At 38.8% G+C, this 24,946-nt stretch overlaps 1 protein-coding gene across 6 annotated transcripts; it reads right to left on the bottom strand.

The window, feature by feature from the left end:
- Positions 1–1,109: 1,109 nt before the first annotated feature.
- On the bottom strand, positions 1,110–24,856 carry MFF (mitochondrial fission factor). Of its 6 annotated transcripts, XM_059822553.1 has the most exons (9): positions 24,817–24,856; positions 20,760–20,977; positions 19,681–19,853; positions 18,734–18,822; positions 14,683–14,757; positions 10,954–11,112; positions 5,072–5,134; positions 2,294–2,378; positions 1,110–1,929 (listed from the first exon to the last, which is right to left on the bottom strand). In XM_059822553.1, exons 2-9 carry the CDS (start codon positions 20,974–20,976, stop codon positions 1,798–1,800), a joined length of 993 nt encoding a protein of 330 aa, XP_059678536.1. In that variant the 5' UTR covers position 20,977; positions 24,817–24,856; the 3' UTR covers positions 1,110–1,797. The 6 variants fall into 6 exon arrangements, with proteins under 6 accessions (XP_059678536.1, XP_059678539.1, XP_059678537.1 ...); XM_059822556.1 differs by lacking the exon at positions 10,954–11,112; XM_059822554.1 differs by lacking the exon at positions 14,683–14,757.
- Positions 24,857–24,946: the final 90 nt, after the last annotated feature.

The raw sequence follows: 24,946 nt of genomic DNA, 5'->3' as shown, positions 1-24,946 counted from the left end.
GGGTGAACACAGCTTAAAAACAATACACGCAACAGCCCAATCCAGAGGAGCGCGAGGAAGCAGGCACAGCAGCCTATACAATAGTGCAAACGCCACATAAAAGCAGGTATGATGCCCCGTTTAACTTGATAGCACATGAAATGTATGAGAGCAGCATTCCTTTACCAGGCACTCACAGCGTCCGTATGAAAATCCTCAGGGCTCCTCACATCGATGCTCCCTGAGCAACCCGTCTTCACCAGGCACCGCTCCACTGCCGCCAAACCAGAGCCTGCAGCCACCAGCCGCACAGGAGCACCAGTGACCTTCCCAGCTAGCGGGGGGCTCTCTGCACAAAGGTAGCCCCGGGACTGCTCTGCAGCCTCTGCTGCTGCAGGGTGAGCCGAGGACATCGCTGACAGAGGCCCCACGTCCTTCTCTTCTGCAGCCCTTGGGCACCATTGTCTTTTCACCAGTCTGCGTACTCCTGGAGCCCAGCCACAGTCCTGCACAGGGGTCTAGGTCTAGCTGTTCTAGGAAGGGTCCCCTTTGAAGCACCGATTTGGTATCACTGCATGTTCTCCCACACACTGACACTGTTAGTTGTTTCACAGAATCACAGCATCACTAAGGTTGGAAAAGACCTGTAAGATCATCAAGTCCAACCTTTCATACACCCCCAGGGAAGGGGTTGTGTCTGCTACAGCACTGCACCTGAGTGGCAGCTGCAGCCATACAGGGGCAGGAAGCCACTAACCCGCAGGGAAGGCTGAGGTCTCCCCAGCAGCACCATGTGCGGCTCAGCACTCCCTCAGGCGGTAGCCACCAAAAAATGTAGCAGATCACGGGACTGCACAGGGGATGCTTAAACTGACCACGGTAGGTGGGGACGCCAGGCTAGCTTCCCATACCCGTGTACTCGCCACACGCGCTGAGAACAATGCCACAACGTGCAGGGGATGGTAGCCTGCAGCAGGTATTGGATGCCCACCTGCTACTTTTGAGTTGTTTAGTCCATCACTACTACTTACTTTGAAGACTGATACTTCAGATGAACCCTCACGTAAGTTTTCTTAAAAAAATATTAAACAATGGTTTGGGGTTTGTTTTTTTTTTGAGAGAGAGTTTTATTAAATATACTGCATCAGTATCTTGTACTCGCATAATCTTTTGATCACTCACAGACTGACTTGCTTAAAAATATATCTTATAGAAAAACATCTGCAAAATTAAAGCTAAAAAATACATATTACACACCTCTGGACAATCTGCATGTTAGCAAAGAATACCTTTTATTATTTGACCTGAACATGTGTTTAAACAAGGAACATACTCATGAAACAGGACACACTCCTTGAATATGGCACACCTCAAACTACTCAGACTAAAGGAAAACTAATGCAATCATGTTTAATTGCATCTAACAACAGAACAATAAAAACTATTTTTTATTCCTTTGTTTTGATATTTTTTCCAAACCCGTTCCATTTGTTCTCTTCCCACCACAACAAAACATCCAGTGGTTATTCCTGTAGATCACTGTCCTTACATTGCATGAAGCAAACTTTCTATTGGCTGATCCATATTTACATTGAAGCATGCAAAGGAGGATACTGCAAGTATTTGCAATGCAAATCTATTAAATACATTATAACTGAACAACAAGGTGTCCCTTTAACACTGCAATTCTATAGCCTTTATCTGTGGTGGAAGTTTCCAGTGTATGAATTATAAAACAGCATACAATTCAGAAACAGAAATGAAAAATTTTGCAAGTTGATTGTATTTTCAACTATTAAATCTTTCCAAGAGCTGTGTCTAGCGCCGAAACCAAAGCCAGCTATTGAGTAGCCAGAAAGCTACAGTAATTGAATACATGATCATTTCCCTTTTAGCACGCTCTTTGTTTTCTTCTTCCAGAAGTTGTAGACGGCGATTAAGTTTGATTATCTAAAAATAAATAAAGGCTTTTAATACTTCATTAAAAGTTGTCAGACATTGTAGAAGCTTCTGAATACCCAAGTAAAATTAGTATCTCAGAGAGATGAATTTTAAACACTTGATAATCTGACTTTCTATCTTCAATTGCCAGTGATCGGATCTTGCTGTCCCTAATAAGCAGGAACAGAAATGGAGTTGGGCTCTCCGGATTCCCAGAACAATACAGGATACATGACAGCAGTCCAGCAGGGGTACAGAGAGGATCTCTCATCATATCTGTTATGGATACCTTTGCAGCCACACAGAAAACCTGTTCCCCCATTTTACTGCTACGGCTTTTTCTTAATATTATCAACTACTATGCTTTACATACCTGTCTTCTTAAGGAAGCAGCATCTACAACTGTCATGTCATCTGGTGTTCCCTCAAGTGTAGTATCCAAGTTGGAAAGACCGTATCTATCAAATAAGGGAGAGAGCTTAGCAAGTACCAAATTTTGTCAACATACTAGTAGATGTGTTTTTGGTGGTGACAAAGAAGAATCATAAAACTTTTTTTTTCCCAGCTTCTACAGAGTTGTCTATTTCAACAGGATCCTAACTGAATGAAGCACAAATACATATGAAGTGGGTAAGTGCTTGACTGAATCTGGGTTTATTGCTCTCCACACTTAAATATTTTTGAAGATTCTCCACACGGACAGACTTCTTGGCGGTCACCTGGTCGCTCAAAAGACTGTTTCGAGTTATTTAACTGACTAATGAAACCTGAAAATTGCCTGAGCTAAAATGCCAAAGTTGCAAGAGACCTGGCAACAGATGAGAAATAACCAGATGAAGACTTGGAAAGAATTGGGTGTCTTATGCTCAGTACCTACTTAAATATCCCAAGTGGGCACCTACTGAGATTAATGATCTCGGTCACATTCATCTCGGTATTTTAGGCAGACAACTTTGCAAATAAAGAATCTAGTGCAGAGTCACTGCTTGCTGAACTCTGCATGTATTAGAAAGTTTGTTCCCAGTGCACGTCTCAGTTTTCTTAATGTAGCAATTCAGAAAAAGCATTATTCTAACTCCAGGGCAAGTTAATTAAATACAGCACGTTTATTATCAGTTGGGAAGTGGCAGAAAGTCTACATAAGGTATGTGTTTTGATCATCCAAATGCTACCTCTTAACCAGATTCTTTTCCAACAACTAACAGGTAAAAATAGTTCCTGATGCTGCACCTACCACTGAGTTTCTCACTTCCTATCTGAAAATCTCACTTTCCAGTATTAGTTCCCCTTGACTTGCTTTCTCATTAGGACATATGGACAACTGCTGCAAACAGCTTAGGAAATGGAACAAAATAATGTCAAGGCTACCAAATTCACAACAAAATACACCTAAAAGAATGTTTAGCATTTAATGACAGTTAATGGTCAACTTTGACTAATGTGACTATGAGTAGAATTCCTGAAGCTTGCAGAACATACTTAAGTGCAGATACTACTTTTGCACTGCATGTTCTTTCATCCCTTTCAGCAAACACCTATAGAATGCCCTCAGCTCAGGCAAGATTCCCCCCCCTCCAACAGACAACTTGTCAAAAGCTTCCCTGTATCATCGTTCGTTAATATATTGTTTCTAAATAAGAATTGCTGTTTCTAGATGAGAGTTGCATTAGTCTGGACTTAGATAACAATGAGATGCTTGAGCAACACTGTAGAAAAGATAGGAAGTTAATTACATTTTGATCTGTGGGTTTTTGGGTTGAAGGGTGTACAGGGAGAGGGAAACCTTCTCCAGGTGAGATCAGAATAAAACTAGTTTTTAGTAAGCAAACGGTCAAATAAGCAATTGTCTGTCGAGTCATAGCTGTACTAAAAACACAGTATGCGACAAAAAAAGTTTTGGTAACTCCTTTTGTTACAAAAAATTTCTCATTAAGGCTATTATTAATTTTTTATTCTAAGGAGACTGCAAACATTCACTTAACTTATTTATGCTATTTACTACTTGTAGTTCTTTCAGTTTGGGCAATAGTGAAAAGACTGAAACTGTTGGGTTTGTTTTTTTTTTTTTTTAATTTCCTCAGTGCTGTGAAGCTCACATTGCTAACTCAGCAATTTAAAAAAAATAACTCTAAATTAATTATAAAACAATTTGAACATTACTGCTGTTAAAAAAAAAGTCTGAACTTCGCACACACAAAAAAAATAACTTTTCCTTACTACTACAGGTCCTCTGAAAGCCAAAGATATTTCTGACGAGGGTCTTTTTGTAGCCATTTTTTTATTTGCAGTAGATGGTAAAAAAATTAGAAAATCCCACCAGATCCACAGCATAGTTGTCCCTCACCATCTCTTGGGAAAAGCAGAGAGGCTCATCATTTCAGTGAGATGGGCACACTTTCCTCCCAGGTCACATAAATTTAATATAAAGTCACAGTATATCACTGCTGCTGTACCAACTTCCAAACCATTCCAGGTATTAAATCAAGAGGGTTACCAGCAAGAAATCCCTTGAGATAATCTCTTGGGCCGTTACAAAAAGTGAATTCCTGAGTTAGAAAAGAATCGCCTGCTTGAATCCAGTGTCTACGTAAGCACAAATGTAATCTCGATTTCGATGAAAACACAGAAGTGTAGTGGCAAATGGGAACAACAGATGTGGAAGGGACAATTTTTTTTTTCCTTCATCCTGACCGTGAGCTTACATGTCAATTGTATATCCAGTTCCACTGAAACAACGTCAATCCACCAAGATCATGGCAGTGAAAAGGCATCCAGCTACAACTAACAATCACAGGCATGTTATGAGAACAGTTGGAAAAAAAGAAGGTGACACAAGGTCAATTTTTCTAACAATAAAAATATGAAACTCACTATTAAATAGAAAATACTTGAAGTATACTGCTAATGTAACCTTGGACATTACTTTGAGTCAGAATTCTGCAGCACATTGTATCTATTAGATAAGTGAGGTCTTTGCAGGTGACTTGGATGGGTAAGGAATAAAGGCCTGAAATATCCCAAGAGTTGAAAGGGAGGATAGAAATAAGCATTGTGTTTTAAAATAAGGACACTAGAAATAGGGTAACAGAAGTCTGGATTTTAGAATCTAAATTAGTGGATCATGACTAACAAAAAAAAAAAAACTCTTTACCTGGTGTTGTCATGATGAGGGTTAGAGGAAGTGGTAGCGGCTGACCCACCACGTAACACTGGCCTACAGCAGGTTTTTGTGGATAGAAAGCACAAGACAGAAACAGGAAACGACAGAGATAAGAGGTAAAACACACAGAGCAAAGGAACATCAAAATACTTCCACTTATATTGTATAATGTTTCAATACAATATAATATATATTTATTTTGTTGTAAATTGTACTTTTCATATTTCTCTCACAGATTTAATCAACAGTGAATGTTTATGCAGCTAAGACATGTAGGCAAATTTTTGATGATATAGTTTCATTTATGCAAGACTAACTGTTGCAACAGAGATTTGGGTGGAGATTATCGGTCTTATAACATGACCGTGAGAAACTTCACTTAAAATTCCCTCAAAAACCAATACCCCACCCAACAGCAATGGAACAAAAATAAAATGTATCTACACATACTGACAAAAACCTTTTTAATCATTCTCTCCTCCCCCTAGGGAAAGGGGAGATTTGTCTTTTCTTTATTCAGCTATGCTAGATGTAATTTGGAAAACCTGGGCTAGTAGCCTAAGGACCATATATAGTCTGAAGAGAGGTAGATCTCTCCAGGAGGTGACTAAAAGCTTTGAGTAGATGGTATGAACATCCTTATAAGTGTTGCTCTTTCAATTTCTTTTGCTTTTCTTTCTAGGCAGAGAGGAAGAAAAGGTAGAGCTTTTTAAGTTGCTGCAGCTATACAATATACATTAACTTTGCAGTAAGTTACTGTGTCCCAATTTACAGAAGATGTGAATACCAGTAGTACCTTCTGACAAAGCTGGTACTATGTGTTTTCAATCGCTCTGGTAATGAGGCATTAGTGTTCCACATTTATGATGTGTAACAAACTGCTCAAGAGCCTGAAATATTTTTTCAGTTTCTTCCATTTTCCCCATGCCAACAGGAGGTACTTGTACCATGCATTTAACCCATGTATATGCCAGGCTATAAAATTAAAGACAAAGAGAATCTAGGTATGAAGATCTGTACAGCAGGTACATGTAGGAAGCAGAGGCTTGGTGCTGAGGTGGCTGGGAGAACAAGCAAGAACCATGCAAAAATATCACAACCATTAGTTTCATTTAAAAGGATCAGGATCTAGAAGCCTTAGCAAACTCTGCTGCCCGCTACAATACTTACTGGGACTAGGTCCCACCCTAATCAGCACCGTAAGAGCATACCACAGTGTTTTTCTGTCTAGCACATAAGTCAGCATGATGTGTTTTACAAAGCAGAAACCCCCATTTCCAATATATATAGACAATAAAATAAAAGAATATTCTTCAGTGCATGAGGTCTTGCAGAAAGTTATCAAAAAAGGTATTCCTATTTTTTAATCAGAGAAATAATTCAGCTAGTCTGAAGCCTTGTCTGACAGATGCTAGAACTAAATACTTTGAGAAAGCATAAGAAATTCAGCAAACAGCAGCTATGGAACAGGGCGCAGAATTTCTCTGAGAACATAAGTCACCTGTAATTAACTGGCAGATACATGAACGCCAGCTTGTCAGTATACAGCAGGCACTTGCCACGCCATCTGACAGAGGGCAACAACATTTGGATTTTGTGCGATGAGAACGATAGGTCTCAATTGCTCTCAAACTCTTGGCCTCTGTGGTATTTTGCAGCAAACAAAGTTTCACGGCTGTTGTAGAACTGATCAATATTAACTACTCCACACTACCCTTCCCAAGGAAAGCCACAGGCTTGGTGGTAGTGAGGGCTACACCAAGGAACAAAACTACAGCATTCTGGGATCTGTGCAAATCAGGAACTTAATCTAAACAAAAGACAAGCCTTTAATCCTACTTCCCAACACAGCCAGGCTGTTAAGAAGCTGCACATGATTTCTTCCTTTTCTTTGCAGTTCACATTTTATTTCTTTACAAGGGGACCCAAAAGGATCACCAGAATACTCCCCTGCCTCTCCCACACTTTTTACTTGTTTGGTTATATATATCAACAAAAAAATTCATTATGTAGATCACAGTTATGGCCTCATAACTGAAATCACCTTACCCCAAAATCAGCAGCAAGTTTTTTGGTAAATAAAGAATGCACAAATGTAACATAGTCAAGCTATTAAATACATGGCCTTCTTTAAAAAAACTAAGTAAGAGTACATTAAACCTTTGAATTTTCTGGCTACTTTTGTCAATTCCATCCTAAACATTAACACATGATCAGAAGAAGCCGTAACTGGGAGGCCATGTACACTCAACTATTTCACTGCAAATACAGCAGCAACCTGAAACGTGGAGGGAATGTAGAGTGATACAATTTAATAACAGTGGGAAACCAGTCAATAAGGCAATGACCAAATGAATCTGGTTTGTCTTCCTCTGCTTAGAGCAGAGCATGCAATGGAAATAAGACAGTAATGATGCAATCATAAACATGTGGTCTGGGAGGAAAACAACAAGGTGTGAACAATCTTGGTACCTGGGACCAACTTCCATTGTTTCTGTGCATGTGCACAGGGACTGAGGCCAGTGCATTCTCTTTGTTCAGCAGAGGTAGGAGCTATGTTCACCTTTACTGTACTTTAACACACCTCTGGGAATCTCAGAAAAGTAAGAATGGGCACTAGGACTTTATGGACACGTTCTGGATGTGAACGGGGTAAGATGCTCAGCTTCTAAACTACAAAAAGGATTTGTGCATTGAAGAATCAGTAACTGGGTGAAACTGCTCCCCTCGCTTGTCTCAGTGCTGTAAGTGGTTACTTCAACAAAGCAATAGGCTACTGTTTTTCCCAGGCTCCTTCACATTTGCAGACCCATTTAATTTTCTTCTGAACTATATTACCCCAATCCAAAGTCATGTGTAGCCCTCTTTGATGGTCTTAACTCACATCCCATTTTATTTCTACCATGAAAAATATCATTAACTTGCTCAATATAAGAAGCGATCTCATAACACCTCAGAATATGATTATGTGGGTGAAGTCTGGCATTAAAGAAGGATAGTCGCTTTTTAGAAAGGGCTATCCTGAAGAAAGGAAATAGTAATAAATTTCCATACTTTTTTCTCCTAAATAAAAAGGTATCGACCCAAGAGATGAAGAATAGTTCAGATAAAGTACAGATTTCAACACAAGTCTATTCAGCTATGAAATTGTCTTTTTTTCTGCATTTAAGACATTACTAAAATCTCCTTAAATGCAGGGAGGGTTTTTTTGTAATGTTTTTTTGTTGTTGCCTAGAGCATAAAAGATCAGTCTTTAAAAGACACTAGGTATTGGCCCTACAGTCATTTGACAGAAATTGAAACAGAAAAATGGTTAGAACTGGAAAACAAAACTGACCTATTGTCCTTGTCCAAGCTGAAGGAAACGCAAGAGTAAACAGACAGTGTAAACAGTGATCATTAAATTGTTGCCCATTTAAATATCCTATTATGTGAGCAGTGCTGGCTAAACTAGGCATAATTCATTATCTGCAGCAGTACAATCAGCACCTACTGTTAGCAGTTTCAGTAGACTGGAAAATATTTTGGAAAAAAAAAGCAAGCCATCAAACAAGTTTAAAATATTTCCAGTGAGTAACACATAGTCAGATCTTGTTCATTTTAAAAGATCTCTTCTAATATTAAGCATAAAATGTTAAAATAGATAAGGTTTTGAGATAGAAAGCACATTACACAGAGCAAAAGAACAGAGTGCAGGTTTGGAGCAATTTAAAATGAACAATATTTTGCAACCATGCAAGTGGATCATCCAAATTTCACATTCCTCTGCCAGCTGTAGAGCAATGGTGGGTATCTAAACACCCAACCACAAAGAATACACTTTCACCTTATTGAAAAGTTCTTTATTTTAGCACCTATTTGTTCATAGATGACTAGAAACAGGTTTCCCATTTCTTCTAGAAAGGTTAGTAAGAATACCTCAAAAATTAACCCAAACCAGGAAGAATAATGCAGCTTTTGAAGCACTCAGAACCCTGGAAATTTTCAGATAACTGAAGTTAAGTTGAAAGTGTATGTATGTATGTATGCATATGTGTACGTTTTCCAGAATTCAAGAAAACACAGGCAAGAACATGCCTAATGGAAGCCAGGAATAAAACCTGTTAGCTTCACTGCAGACTTGGGAAAGGGCTAGAATTTCAGTCTATATTTTAACAAGGACTCTTAGCACAGTATCTGTAAGTGCTGTTATTCACAAACAGTAGAATTCATCCTCATCTGGCAGCTTTAATTTTGTAAAGTGAAACAAACTTGTAATTCCATCTAATTTTTTATTTTTTTTTAATATTGACAAGGAAAAAAGGTATTGCTGTCCAAGTGTTCACAGGCATCAAAATTTTAACAGTTACAGCCTGAAATTTCATAGGATTAAGTCAGGGTTAAGCACCCAACTCGCAGAGTTTCAAGGGGAACTATGCAGCTAATTTCTTTTTGGGTTTTCGTTTGTTTTTTAAAATCCAAAGTTAATAACATAAAGGCCAGAAAGACTGGAGTTCTCTATGATTCAGGAATGTTAATATGGACATTTCTATACTGTCAGGTCAGCAAACATGGTGAGCTACAGGAGGTGCCAGTTTGGAAAGCCACTGCAAACGCACAAACATTCACAATAAGATTGGCTTGATAGTCACATTTTATTACCAAAACAACTACAAAGCAAATAATTTAACTTCACACTACAAAATATTGAGTGCTGCTGGGATATTAGCATAGCAACCAGAGGCAGATGGCAAATTTCAAAGGACTTCCTAGCACAGGCAACACTGAAAGGCTGCAGGAGGAATGAGCAGTTCCTCTCAACATTCTTGCCAATCATCTCCTCTAATTCAACCTAGCCTTGTCTTGGCTAGCCCTACACTAGAGACTAACCATGTGCAATTTCTACCTGAACCTCTGTGCTAGCATACTATTGAAATGAAAATTGCTTTTAGTAAATTAACTTTGCCATTATTAGTCTTTGTAAATGTTTCTGTAGCGTTAAACATGCCATTCTTTAACGCTTAGAAGTGCCAAATCAAAACAGTCCAAGGATACATCAAGTGGGCAAAACTCCACTGAAGAAAATGGAAATCATAGAATCGTTTAGGTTGGAAAAGACCCTTAAGATCGAGTCCAACTGTAAACTTAACACTGCCAAGTCCCCCACTAAACCATGTCCCTAAACGCCATGTCTACACGTCTTTTAAATACCTCCAGGGATGGTGACCAATTGCCATGAGGCTTGTATTGGCTTGTTACCTCTCAAAGTATCAACTTATCCATAAAAACAGTGACAGCATTAATCAGAGGAGCAACCAGCTTCTCAGTATACATTGCCTTTCTTGCTGTCAGCATCCAGCAAAGTGGTCACCATCAGTCATGTATCAACCAGACATAACTATTCCCTAAAGTCTTGACATGTTCCCAAAAGCAGTGTCTGCAATGCCTTGCATAATATTCTATCCTGTTTCTGCACATTTGTTTTAATGCTTTATGACAACATCAACCCAATCTTACTGATTTGCACCATTGCTCACCAATAGAGAAGCAGAAGACAAAGCTTAATAAATTTGCAGGCTCAGGGTCAAGTATTAATTGCAGAAAGCACTGACAATCTGGGAACAGCAAAATCGCTTGCAGCCACAGACTAACACTTCCTATTTTGATTTTTATTTGGAAGGAAACCAAAATAATACTATATTTGACTGAAATAGAAGCATTTTGAAATGTGAATTTTGGACAATTAAATTGCTTATGAATAGTGAAAGCAAAGGAAAGCAAAAGCAAATAATTTCATCTCATTATTTTGTAAACAGAAACCAAACTCCACTAAAAAGGAAAAAAGTAAAAAAAAAAAGCAGCAAAAGCTGGCAGAATCAGTGACAACCAATCACCTGCGGTTTTCATCCAGCACATCCAAGACCTGCTGGTAAGCCCTACGAGTGGAAGACTGGATAAACGACAAAATGCCACGAGCAGAGTAAAGATTAGTTCCATCTTCAGGTAACATACTGGGAGGACAGACACGAGCCTGTTGCAGTGATGGTGTCACACTGTTCGTACAAGCATAGTAAATGAAGAGAGAAATACTATAGTCAGATTTTAAATTAATAAAAGCTTTTCAGATAGACCCCATTCCAAAACGCTTATTGCTTGCTTTTCGTTTACCCTTCTCCCACCACTGTAAGTTAACACTCCCAAATTCTAGTAGCGTAGGGATCATGAGCTATGTTCTTCAGAAACAAATGCAAGTAATAAGCCAAGGACACAGTTTTGATCTGTTACACAAGTTAGTTTTAGAAAGTCCTTGTCCAGCTAAATCTGTACCTGTTGAAGTCAGTATTCAAGTCCTCACTGACATCAATAAGAAAAGTGGTTTTACAAGCATTGGCATTTTTTAAAAAATCCTACCCATAATCTCTTTCAAAACACAAGCCTTTTTCAATAAGGAGAATGTCACACAGAGCCTCTTCAGCAAAAATTTTTCTTCAAGCTGCGACTAAAGATCAAGATCATATTTTTATTTGCACATGAACAAAGTTTAAGGGCAACTGCAAGAAATTTTAAAAAAGCACAGAATTCATATCCCAGTGACAACAAATTACATTATCTGAGTTTTTGACTATGATGCAAAAATAATATTTAAAATACACAGGATTGAAATTCAAAACATGACCATTTGGATTATACAAACCTCATCTCTATCAGACAGAAATTGGTTTTGATAAGCTGCCTTTGATTTGCTCATGTTTCTTTACATTCAACCTGACTTTATCCACATTGTCCTTCACACATCAAGATATTTATTTTTTTTTTTAAATCAGGAAACTTTAATTAAGGGTGAGATGCTTTTTTTAATACGAAGTAATTTGTGTTAACTTAATTGTAAATATTAACATAAATGCAAAACAAAGTGCGAGTCACTGTAGCCTTTAAACCTTGGAATAGTTTTTATTCCAAGATTAGCATCCATAATTCAACACATTTCCTTTGATCTTGCCACTTGTGCTTTGCTCCAACAGTTTCTGGAGCGAGAATGCCAACCTTCCTGCTTCAGGCATTTTTAAGAAATTAAGCAAAGCATTAGTGGCTCAGTGCTTGGAAGCTGGCTTGATATTTGGATAACCTCTAGATGGGTCATAATCCCATGGATACTCTTATTTTGAATAGAGTTGCTCTGCAACTGGCTGGCACCAAGATCACAAAACTGAGTAAGAAAGAAAATTCAATTGAAAAGACAGATTCAAAGCATGTTACATGGATGTCATTTCACCCACAGAGAAGTTCAGCCATCCCATGCTTCAAGAGACATGCAAAGACAGCAGTGGCTGGTGCTTGACTGATACTGTCATTATTTATTACCTAAACTGCAAATATCTTTTCATGCTGCTGTAGAGTATATTTGGACAAGTAAAAAGGAGAAGGAGACATTAGTAAACATCTACTTCACTTCTTTACAGCTTTTATGGTTCTCCAAGACTTGTGGGATCCATCTGTCTTCTATATTTACGATTTCTACTTTGTAATCAATGGTAGTGGTCACATCCACACATTTTACTCTTGAATTGCATTGGGAATGCCAGTATTCACTAGAAAAATATCAAGAAGCAGGGGCAAGTATGGAAATACTGCCACTAAAGTGAATTTATGAGAATTTCTACTCCTTTGTGGATTTGCTGGCTTGAGGGAAATGAGGGAAGAACTGAAGGCTTGAACTCGTAGTATGTTTTATATTAAAAGTAATTTTTCCTGTTTATCACTTCAGAGATTTACAGAATAGGCTGAAAGACAGCTTAAAAAAGGTAACAAACAGTATTTAGACATACTGCAAACTAGAAGATATTGTGGAACTCCTGTTGTCCAGAATGGTATTACTGCAAATACCATAATAATGTTATTTGCAGACAAAGTCTTCTGTAGATACTGAAAAAAAATCCCAAAAAACTATTTAACTAGAACTGCACAAAATTCTCTAGAAGAAAGTTACATATACTGATTAAAAGGAAAGTGTCTATAATAAGGAAAAAAAAAAAATCAAGGCATACTTCAGAACTAGATCATTCCTAACCCCATGGTCTAGTCCCTAGACTACTTTATGCTCGTTGTTTTATAGGTGGCTTGTAAGAAAAGGAAGTTTCAAGAGATTACTTCATTCATTTTAAGATATTATTTAATTCTTACTTAAGAGAGTATTTAGTTTCTTAACTGATTTAATTATTTAAGAGATTGCTCCTAGATATAAGGTAAACTGTACAGCTGCATGAAGTTACTAAAATTTTTTCCTTAAAGGCTATTGCTAATTTTAATACCCTTCTAAAGTGCATTGTTTGAGAGAGACCTCTCTCTTCCTTTCTGTCTGAAAGTGAGACTAATTCTATGAAGGGTTCAAGCATTCAAATGTCAGGCTTAAGGAATAGGGGGCGGAGGGGTGGACGACCAAGTAAGAAGCCAAATTTTTCTCCTATCCTCCTTTTTCAGGATTCAAAATTATTGACCTGTAAACATGGGGTAGTCCTTTGGACTATGTCAGAGACCATGCAGAAGAAATATTATGAAGCAAATATCCGATATATAAATTGGCCAAGATGACATAAGAAAAAACCCTCTAACATAAGGAAAATTCTCTAACATTTAGCATGACTACTTATCATTAGACATTGTGGCTATCGCCCTTCTCTCCTCCATTTGTAGTTAAATGGCCTTAGTCCTAGGTATAATTTTGTTTCAGATTTCTGAAAAGAATTCTTATATACAGCTCCAGCCACTTATTTTAGCACTCCTTGGTTATAGACACCAGTCAGTTCCAGAGTTTGGAACCAAAACAAACAACATGGAATTACAGAAATTACTATGGAAGAGCACAGTAACATTCTACTATATACAGAGTTTTTAGCTTAGCAGTAATTTCCTCTAAACCTTTTCAAAACATTTGTGATGTACACAGGGTTTATTTCAGATATTCCTCTGACTTACAGTTCTGGAAGTATCAAATGAGAGGTAAACAGATTTAACTAATCAAGGTTACTTTAAATTCAACCACATAGACTATATTCTTATTAAAGACGTGCACACCATTACCTTTTCCCCCACGACTTGCATGAAGAACAGAATTTCTCAAACTGTGAAACTGAACTCTCTAGAGAGATGTGGTTTTCTAAGGCAAAGGCTGGAGCAGAAAAAAAAAATTAAACGCAGTCCCCTTTTCCATGCACTTGGTGGTTTGTTGAATTCCGATGCAGAAGTGGAATCCTTGCATTCAACATTGGTGGGCAATGGCCAACAAAAAGCTTTGTTTCTCCAGCTATTCAAAAACAGCCAAAGAACAAAGAATCAAACAAACTAAAGCTGCTTTGAAATGTAATTTTTCTTTACAAATAGGTTTAGTCGAAGCTGTCCCTTTCCTTTTCCCACCAGTATTTTTCCCCATGTTCTTTACACAGGGAAACAATTTGGCAAAGTTTGAGAAACCCTGAAGCAAAATTAGAAACCACACATTCAGTGTAGCAAAGGCTGTTTCAAATTTTATATTCTAAACTACAGATACTTAGAAAATTAGTATTGCAGAGAGCTACATAAATAAACACAGTCTTGATTTTCATACACCAGGTAACATTTAGGCTTACGTGCAATCCTTAGTCGAAAGAGGTGACTGGAACCGTGGCATTTTATTTCTTGGGACAGTATCTGATCTGTGCCACCTTGAATGATAATTGTAATCTCTTAAGTAAGAATCCTTATAAATAGAGGGATTGCAATTTAGAGAGCTGTCATTATCACTATGCAGATAGATAGTTATTGTACAAGCAGGTGCCTACTTGTTAGTCTCATTTTTTTTTAAAAAACATTTTGTAATTAGTGTCTTTAGTGAAGCCCAACTCCCAAAAACTTCTTGGAACTGTCTCTGCATGTGACAGAAGAGGAAAAAAAACAAACAACAGAAAACACCCAACTACTTGTACCATGTAGAGAACACTGTGGTAGGGAGCCCAGACAATTCTTTCAGTTCAATCTGACAACCTATTCCAGAATGTTTAATTTTGTCACTTTGTAGGTCAAGCACTGGAATTTTGCGCAGTACATGTGAACATTTTGTCCAAAGAGGACAACAGTGTCCCAGATTAAAATTTGAGTATTATAGTCCTATTTAGAAACCAAAGGTTTTGAGAGGCAGTGCTCCATGTGCCTTTTCAATGGGGTCCTCATCACAGCATCTGAGTAGACTACCATGTCTATCAGGAAGGAGGTAAGAGAAACAAGCATTAAAAAAAAGAAAAAAAGAAGAATGATTTTTTGGATAGGAATTAAATATTTTAAGTAAAATGTGGACTCTCATATTTAAAGACATGAACCAGACTCACACAGGCACAGGAATAAAGAGCTGATCTTTGTCAAGTTAGAGGACCATAGTATTTGTTACTGCAGAAGTAAACTACTTAGACATGATATGAACTTAAAAGTCAAGCCAGTTTTGATGAAGCATCAAAGTATCATTACAGTAATTAGAACGACGACTATTTCTTTCATCCAACAACACCAGAAATAAGAATTTTAGGAGCAGCTAGTTTCTTGTGGTTTTGTACCACTAGAAAAAATAATATTTCTAGACGGTAAAGAAATTTCAGCATGATATAAATGAGGTATCATTTTTCTGTACTGCAAAGAATACAGTTGTACTAGAATTTATTTACTTAAATGGTCTAATTTATCAACAAGGAAGCTAAACTTAAAACATACACATCACATTTACTATGAACCTCTATTAGAAATAGTAGTCTATGAGCTAGATGATACCCAGAACCATCCGAAATAGCATAATTTACATCAAGCAGGTTTGTTTGCTTATATTGCCTATTTTGAGCTATAGAATAACACTTCCACATGGGTAGCTTCTCTAAGTAGCTACCACAGTGAAAACAGAATGCCACATTATCAATTTTCTTTGTAGAATTGCTACTTCTGGTTTTATTTACATGAAACTTGCTTTTTTTTTTTCCCTGTTTACAGTATACGTCCTGTGGGCTTAAATTGTGAGGAAACAAGAGCCAAGAGATATCTTTTTTACCACGTACAAAACACTTGGCTTTCCTGCATTTGTGTGAGCCATACAAGTTCCACCTTGAACATAGTGTTTTTGTAATCTGAACATAACATTCTCCTGAGAGTTAGCCAGGTATATAGTCACATTCTCGACTTGGAGATTGACAAAACCTGTGTGAGGGAGAAATGCCAGACTCAGCATCACTGAGAATGCCACAGCATGTTCAAAGCTATTTCTTCTTTTGGATCACACCAAGTCAGAAGAAGCAATGATGACAAAAAGAAGCAATTTTTAGGAACCTCAATGATTTCAAAGCAGACGATCTACACATTAGGCACAGTGTAACTTCTATTGTAAGAAAACAAGTACTTGAGAGGGCAAGAGACAAATGAAGTTCTACTAAAATACGTTATCTGCAGGTCAGCAAGTGTGGAATGCTGCGGTGAAGAAAGATAGCTTCTTCCACATGGGCAGCAGAGAGCCCAGATACAGCAGGCTCAGTATTAGCTAGCTGTTATTTTTCATACAAAAGAGAAGAGATTCTTGATCAATCTAAAGTTTATATAATTTTCCTAAAAGACACTCATAATGGAACCTGCTTGGCATTGGAAGTTTGATATATTTGACAGACGTTATGCAGGCACTATCATGGGCATTGAGAGGAAAACTAATCTCCAAATGTGTCATAATTTCCTGCCTTTTGTAAATGATATAACTGGTAGCTTGCGTGACTCAGTTTATGTTCATTGATCATACTCTTTTTCAATTTACAGGATTCCAAGTTCTTATTGTATTGCTAAGCCTCTGAAGGACGGCTAGTAGATTAATGAACTGTGACAGCAAATAATATTCAGACCATTTTAAACCAGTATTTCTATCTATAGCTACTGAGTGACAGCAAAGCACACAGGTGAGTTTTACAGATTTATGATTTTTGGATTCAAGAAGTCCAAACAGTATGTGAGAAATCTGACAGCAACTGGATACATCCAGTCAGATCTGATCTTGCCAGTTTCTCAGATAGCTGGCTGGGCGGACACAGTCCATGACTTTTGGAAGACTAAACTAACCTGGGGAGCAAGGATGAAGTGATTTCAAGAAATCGCAAGAATTCATAACACATCTGTTTTTCCTTTAAGTCCAATACATCAAAGACTGGCACAGCAGAGCTGGTAACATCAAAGGGGTAAACTTTTTCATAAGCAGCTTCCATCACATGAACACCATCTATTCCAGCACGCATCATGTGCAAACTCTCAGATAGGCACGTGAAGGCCATTCCTGCAGCGAAATTCTAGTATGACCAGTACAACAGGACATAACTGGATGACAGATACCACAGGGAACTTGGGCACTTAGTAGTGGGCTGGTAGAACATTTGGAGAACGAGCTGATCAGGAACTTATGGATGTGAATCTGGTTTTGCCAGCTCAGTGAGTATATATGACTCAGCAGACTTGAGTACCTAGACATGTGCGATCTATAAGCTTGTATGAACCAAAAGCCTGATTAAGTAAGAAGAGGAAGATATGCAACAATATTTCCATGAAGATCTGGAGGAAGAGAAGAATTATAACATGTCTGGAACACGCATCAGAGTACATTTTCCCAGTTTTAGACAAATTAACTAACAGGTATACAGATATATAGTACATATGGTACCTCCTAGTGCCCCAGAAGAAAACACATTTCTAGGACGTAATTGATTTGATCCATTTTAGACGAAAAATAGGTAAACCCTAAGTAGGTCATGCACTTACTTTCCTCTAGTTACTGGAAATTAAGTTTATGGTGATTCAGCAATAGTGTTATATAGTCTACATTGGGACAGGTGAATCCCATCTTTCAGGTCTTAAATCTAACATACTTTCAACAAGGGAAAGTATTCTTTATGGTAGCTGTAATAGGAATCTTCTAGATAGGAGTTTTAAGTGTTACATTGCAAAAACAGGTATTGCCAGGTGGAAAGATGCTGTCACTCTGAATAAACGATGATTAATCAAAGACTGTCATATCTAATAAAAATATACAGACCTGTATGTCTTCAGAAAGCACCATAGGAATTGCTACCTCATATGGTATCAATCGATGAAGTTTCCAATTCTAAATGCTACTTGCCATTTTGGTCTCAAAAGATAGATACTCACAGATTCCAATACATTAAGTACATTGACACCAAAGAAAAGTTACTTACGCTAATATTTATGAGAAATACACATATTCCTTTTTCTATGAATGAAAACCATTATATAATATCAATAGTGAGAGAACCGGGAACATTTTCATGCACAAAGAACTCAATTTCCTGAAAAAAATCAGGGCTGGGGGAATATTATACCAGCTCAGAAACTGAAAAATCTCCTGAAGCAACAATTCACTATAACTGGTGAAACCAACTGTGAGCCCACTAACGCTCCCACCCATCCACTGCAAGAAAATACTTCACAAATGTGTCGCCTCACTAAGCAAAAAGCATAGAAATTAAGAAAAATGCTGGCCTTACAATATTTAAAATTATGTACTTGCCACAACATACAAAATATTAGTTGGAAAAAGCAAATAATGGGAAGATAAGGAACAAAGAAAATATGTAACAAAGCTGTAGCTGTGTCTCTGCACCCTGTTGCTCTACTCACATGGAATCATTTCGGGCCAGCTGGCCATTCTGTCGAGTGGCATTTTCGCTCATGGAACGTTCTCTCTTCAGTCTTCCCACTGAGCGGACCTGTGTAGAATGGGAGAAAGAGGGACATAAAAGACAGGGAATTCCAGGAGACACTTAATAACTTGCATTAGAGATTTGTAAGTTAGATCTGCCCTCAGATACAAAGGCACATTTTCATGGGTTTCAGTGATTAGGAGGAAAACAACTGATGACAGAATCTGATACTAGTACCTATAAAACCAAGGCCCAAACTTACTGCAATCCTGTCATCTATCCATATGATCTGATTCCAAAAGTATGAACAAACAGAATTCTGAATATGTAAGAAAGCAATATTACGTTTAATATTACTTCCTATAACCAGAGTTAAATATATTTCTACTGTATTTTATGAGTCTATAGAATATGCAGCTTCATAAATATTTTTCAGTTTTTAAGATGTCAATTATACATCATCCACCTGGATGCCAATGTTATACCATTCTTTGAAGTTGGTTTTCAGAGTTTTGTTAAAACTCACTAGTTCTATGTGGTGTTATATCATCTGGCCATGAATTCCAGAGGTTAACTATAAACTGTTTTCTGATAACCTGCAAATTAAAAACGATCTTGCAGCTTTCTCTTCAACTGAAAGGAATTTTTTGTTAATAGAATATTGAGTAGTTCTAATTATGACTTTATTTTTGTAAGTACTGTGTAAGCTTACTAAGCATGGCAACCCCTAGCCATCTGCCTGTTAAATATGGAACTTCAAAGTCATAATTACAACTACTACAGTGCTAATAACAATATTTATATATTTTCCGAACTTAATGTTAGCACCAATTAGACCTGCAACACAGTCGAGAAATCATTGGTCATTTCACTTTCTTTAGTAGAATGCTTCTCAACTAAGGAAAAAGCAAAATAAGCACTAGCCTCTTCATTTTGAGGTGTCTGCTGTGGAGGTTTTTCTAGGTCCAAAAAATCTAGCGGTCGATCACTAAGAGAAATAACACGAGGAGGAGTTTTCAATGCCAGTGGTTTGAATGGAGTAGACTGAAGAAGGTCAAGGTCTGGCGGTCTGGAAAATGGAATGTCTTCACTATTACCTGCAAGAACATCAGTTGTCAATAGAAAGCAAGCTGTTCTGAGGCCTGAGGGCTAATGCTAAAGTTCAAAAAGACATCACATCGCACATTCCCCTGACTATGCCAAATAATTAAATACACCTTTCTTTAACAGGGCTTGCATGTTAAAAAGTATGGTTAAAGCTCTCATAAAGACCACATTAATTGACACTTATTTGAGCAGTTTCTTTGAGAACAATGATCCTGAGTAATCCCGAGCAACATCAACTGTTATTGCAAGTGAGGGCATTTTTAATCTCAAGACATAGTCCTATTAAAGGTGTACTTGTTTAGAAATATGGTGACTGGGGATGTGAAGATGCCACTCTTTCAAAGCATAAAATATATGCATGTCACACTTTTTGCAAATTGCAAGGCCTTCAGCAGTTCCAGGTCTGTCAAAGTAAAGCCCATGACCATAAATACTATTGATAGAGTCCACCCAATAATAGACAGATCCTTAACATAATTAGCATTCTGATTATAATCAAACACCCTTTGCATGGCTAATATATAGTACATCCCCAAAATTTGTTATAGTTACTTTAGCTTAATTAAGAAAAATCAGGTCTAAATCAATAAACATTAATTTTTTTTGCTCCAGAAATGGTTTAGTAAGATGAAAAGTCAGCAATTAAACTTTCTGTTCATAATTCATTCATTAACTGTCTCGACTACAAGCTATACCAGAACTATTCATGAAACATTTTCAAAGTTTAAAAAACTTTGTAAGTCAAAGTTGATGAGCAATAGCTGTTTGAAAACCAAAAAGAATTTTACAGGTTTTTCTTTTAAAAAATATATCAATATATATTTTTGTCCAACCAGAAATCTGAGGAGCTAATTTAAGTTTTCCCCTATTTTTCTTTTATTGAGATGCAGACATACCTGCCACTACAATCCGTTCTGGAACCTGCATAGTTACACTGGCATTTGGAAATCCTTCTTGGGTGCCCTTCTCAAGGTCAGCATTTTGAGGAGCTACTTTGAGCTTTTCTGGGACCCTCATGCGCTGACTGATTCCTTCGGTGTATTCCATTTCATACTGAAGGCGATTAATTTCTGCCATCTCGGCAGCTGGAGATGGGAATGCAGCCCCACTCATTCTGGCAAAAGAAAACCAAAAGCTATAATAGCAGTATAGAAAACTGGCAGAAAGTGTGTAAAGGAAACTCTTTGTTCTGATTACTAGGCAAATGGTAGATGATCCTAACTGAACAGACTTATTTAGAGAACCAAATTACACGATAAAATTCATAGGGAGTGTAGTCACAAGGAACTGAGGGCAGTAACAGAAGAACAAAGTGATGCTGTAGGCAATGCTCAAAGCTGCACTGAGGGTCCTCAACCTGAGCTGTGACAAAAAAAACATAGAAATTCTGCATGGGATGTGCTATTCCTGCACTAGCTGGCAGAAAAAGAAAAACAAACAAACCAACAAACCAGAAAGAATGGGCAGGATTGGTAGGAAATCTACTCAGGATTGGTAACAAATCTGAAATATTGATCTATATTTACACAGATCCAGTGTACTGCTATTTGAGAAAATGGACGAAGTCTTACAAAACTGCATGTTGACATAGGAGAACAAAAGAAATCTTCCAGTGGTATTGCTTGAAGTAGTTCCCTAAATGAAGTAATCTATCCTGGCAAAAAGGCAGGTTTTGCAATTATAATTGCCACTACATTCTTTTACTATTTTTGGAGCAAGGCTACGTCTGTTGCTGTGTGCGTGCTTTCATAAACTGAACACGCAGAACTTCAACAAAACACCTCAGTGCAGACTATCTACGTGGCAGGTGGGATGGACCACAAGCCATTCCTCCCACCATCACACAGAAACAATACTTTCCATATTTATTAATAAAACCTCAAACTAATAGTAACCTTCAGACAACTGAAAGAAGCACACAGAAGGATCTGGATTGTGTAACACCATACTAAATGCACTCATTTAATATAGTTAAGATGTGATCTACTTGGCAATCCATCCTGGGATCTTTAGTGTTATTCTCAGGACTTCCTATCACCACAGATCAAATGAAAAAATGTCATTTGTCTCAAAGTCTCACTGCAGCACAGTAGGAGAACTGGGCATCAGGGAGAAGGCAAGGTCACTGTTCTATGTAAACTTAAAAAAAAAAAAAGTAGTTATAAAGGAAACACCTGAAGTGATGCAGATTTAATCCATCTATATTAATTCTTACTGTTTGTATGTATCAAGTGAAAGAAACTGGAACAACCCATTCAATTAGTAATAAACACTTTATAGGAGTTCAAGAGGTGCTTAAGCAGCTCTGTCACTTCAAAATTCTTAAGATTTCACTTTGGGTTTTATTTGTGCCCGCCCTTTGGTCTTGCAAGCTAGATTTGTCCCTCTTGCAAGACATCGTCTAGATCAGCCAGTGACATGTCAGAAGACTGTGTACTTTGTTCATTTCCACGTTCCAAAAGGTGCTTTTCATTTCAACGCATGGTCTATGACCAGTAAAGCATTTCCAGATTGACAGGAGTAAAAATCATGATGTCAATATAAAGACCAAATTTTAAGAAGAACTTAAAGTACCCAAAATATCTACTGGCAGCAGCTTAAAGAATAATTATTGCTCACAAGACTTGACAAAAGGTGTTTCACTGCTTGTTCACTTTCTCATTTTGAAATACCTGCATGGCGCTAATTTTCACAATTAAGTATCACTACACTGCAGCAGCATTTACACCACAGCTTCCCTAAAGTTTGGCATTGCTTTTGTACACAAGTCTGTATGACAACTGCTTTCCAGCTGTAAGGTAAAACACACACAAAAAAGGATGGCATTAGAATAGCTGCTTTATAAACTACTTTAAATATCACTGTGTGGGTTTAGCTGTACTTGCTAAGGACCTATAGATACAATACCTCAAAGTCTTCCTACTCTTGCCTACATCTCATCTACTTTGCATCACCGAGAATTGTATTTTCTGTCAAAGTGATTTCAATTTTTAGTCCTTTTTACAAGAGAACAGCAAAACAAGACACCGTGAGATTTCAGCAACAGAAAACTTTAAATATTTAAATGGGGCTTGTTAACAAAACCCCCAACTATTTAAAGAGAACAGAAATCAAAGTTACGTTTTCTGTAATGTTCTTGTTACACAAAGCATTTTACAGAAGACATTAATAATAAATCAGGGAGAAGATTTTAAAATTGATATTTACAGAACTAAGTAGCTCTAAAGAGGCATGATAATAGAAAAGAAGTCTGAGAATGATGAGGCAATAAAAATACAATCACAAATACAGGATAAATAAAGGACAGAGAGCAGCTGAAGCACAAAAGAGCATCAGTGGCATTCAGTGGAAGAGAGAAAGGAAGGAAAAAATCCAGAGGAGGACAAGGGAAGAGAGAGCAAGAGGAGTTCTATAAGGTGAATTGTGTGTGTTCAGAAAGACATAGGGGTACCTCCTTCCCCCTCTCCTGAACAGGAATGGCAACAGAAGAGAGAGGGATGAAGCAATGCATACGAATCTGAAGGATGACTTCTGGCAGCATTCCGGCAATAATCAGACAGTGGCCATATCTGTGCTGCAATCAGGAATGTTATGCACAGTGTGGATGTCCAAGTTAATCTGAGATATATGAAGATGAGTACTGGTAACAGTATAACAGTGCCAGCACTGAGATCAGAGCAGGTTTTACAGCCTACACCAAACTAACTGCAACTTCTCCAGCTACAGTACTGTTTGTTCTGATGTGGCTACTTTACAGCTAGTCTGTTCAAGTGCATGTAATAAGCTACAAAGTGCTCCTTTGGCAAGTGTCTAGATATCCTTTGAAAAGTAAAAGGGGAAGAGGAAGACTTAAAGCAAAATTAAGAACATGCATTATAGGACCCAAAGGACCCTATTAGGGTACCCTAAAACTGTTAGAACATATATCACAAAGGCATTCAGGATCAGAGGCTATGAAATAACAAAGCACTAACGGAACAATTTGAGGGAAAGGAGAGCTAGGTTACCTCCTCTCCTTAGCACATGAATGACCTGAACAAAAAAATATCTATTATACATAAACAAGGCTACGGGATCACAAAACACTTAAGGCTGCATTCTTTCAAGTTTGTTTTACTCCAGCTGGAGGTTTTAACGCAAAACACCTTTTTTTTTTTTTAATAGAAAAAATACTGGAAACTTTAGGAGGAAAAAGAATTGTCACAGTCTGACAACCATTTCTCTGAAACACCCAAATATTCATCGTCTTGTGACAGCATTAAGAGCGTCCGGCAACAGACCCAGTCAGCTAATGTCAGAGGAAGGTAGCAGGGGCACCGGGCGCCCAGGAGAGCACAGGAGCCCTCGGCGTGCCCAAGCGCTCCCTTGGCACTTGCGACCACCCCGAGGGTCCCGTCAGTCCCCTCGAGGGTCGAGTCTCCAGAACGGGCGGCCAGGGCCCCTGCCAACCTCCAGCTGTGGAGGCGGCTACAAGCGGCGCTGGTGCCGCTATTAAAACGTTTCCAGTAACGCGTTGTGAACACAGAGCTGGCAACGCCGGGAGCGCTGGGCGTGCGACACCGGGCAGCGGCAGGTGTCAGGCAGCGGCACCCGGCACCGGCGGGAAGGGGCGGCCACCAACAGGGCGACGGGCAGAAGCGCCCGGGGAGCCGAAGGGGCGGCCCGAGGTTGGGGAGGGGGGAGCGGGATGGGGCGCGGGGAAGACAGCGGCGAGCCGAGGCAAGCGGGCAGGCACGGGGCGAAGAGCGGGGCTGGGGCAGGAGGGGGCTCTCCACCACGGGGCCCGCGGCAGGGGGAACGGGGCTGAGAGGAGACACGGTCGCGGGGGGACGACACAGGCTGAGGGGGTCTCAGGCTGAGGGGGTGGACGGGCTAGCGCCCCGCGGCCAGGCTAAGCCCCCCCTCGGGACGAGCTGGAGACGCTGCCGCCAGGCCCCGGCAGCCCGTACTTACCCAGAGCGGCGGGAGGGCGGCCGGCGACCCCCTGCCCAGCCCTGCCTGCTCCGGCTGGGCCGCTCCTGCCGCGCTCCAGACCCTCGCGCTGCCTCCCGCGGGCGGGGGGTCGTTAAGCGGCGCTGCGCGC

Source organism: Gavia stellata, chromosome 11, assembly GCF_030936135.1.
Source record: "Gavia stellata isolate bGavSte3 chromosome 11, bGavSte3.hap2, whole genome shotgun sequence".
NCBI classification, from domain to species: domain Eukaryota; kingdom Metazoa; phylum Chordata; class Aves; order Gaviiformes; family Gaviidae; genus Gavia; species Gavia stellata.
The sequence above is the reverse complement of the archived record's forward strand: the minus strand, read 5'-3'. Positions and strand labels throughout refer to the sequence as shown.

Excerpts from the sequence above, each read along its gene's own strand:
- MFF (XM_059822553.1), bottom strand. The coding sequence starts at position 20,976 with ATGAGTGGGGCTGCATTCCCATCTCCAGCTGCCGAGATGGCAGAAATT. Across the intron at positions 19,854-20,759 it reads AGAACGGATTGTAGTGGCAG|GTAATAGTGAAGACATTCCA; the intron begins GTATGTCTGCAT and ends ATGTTCTTGCAG. Across the intron at positions 11,113-14,682 it reads CTTTCGACTAAGGATTGCAC|TGTGACACCATCACTGCAAC; the intron begins GTAAGCCTAAAT and ends TTGTACGAACAG.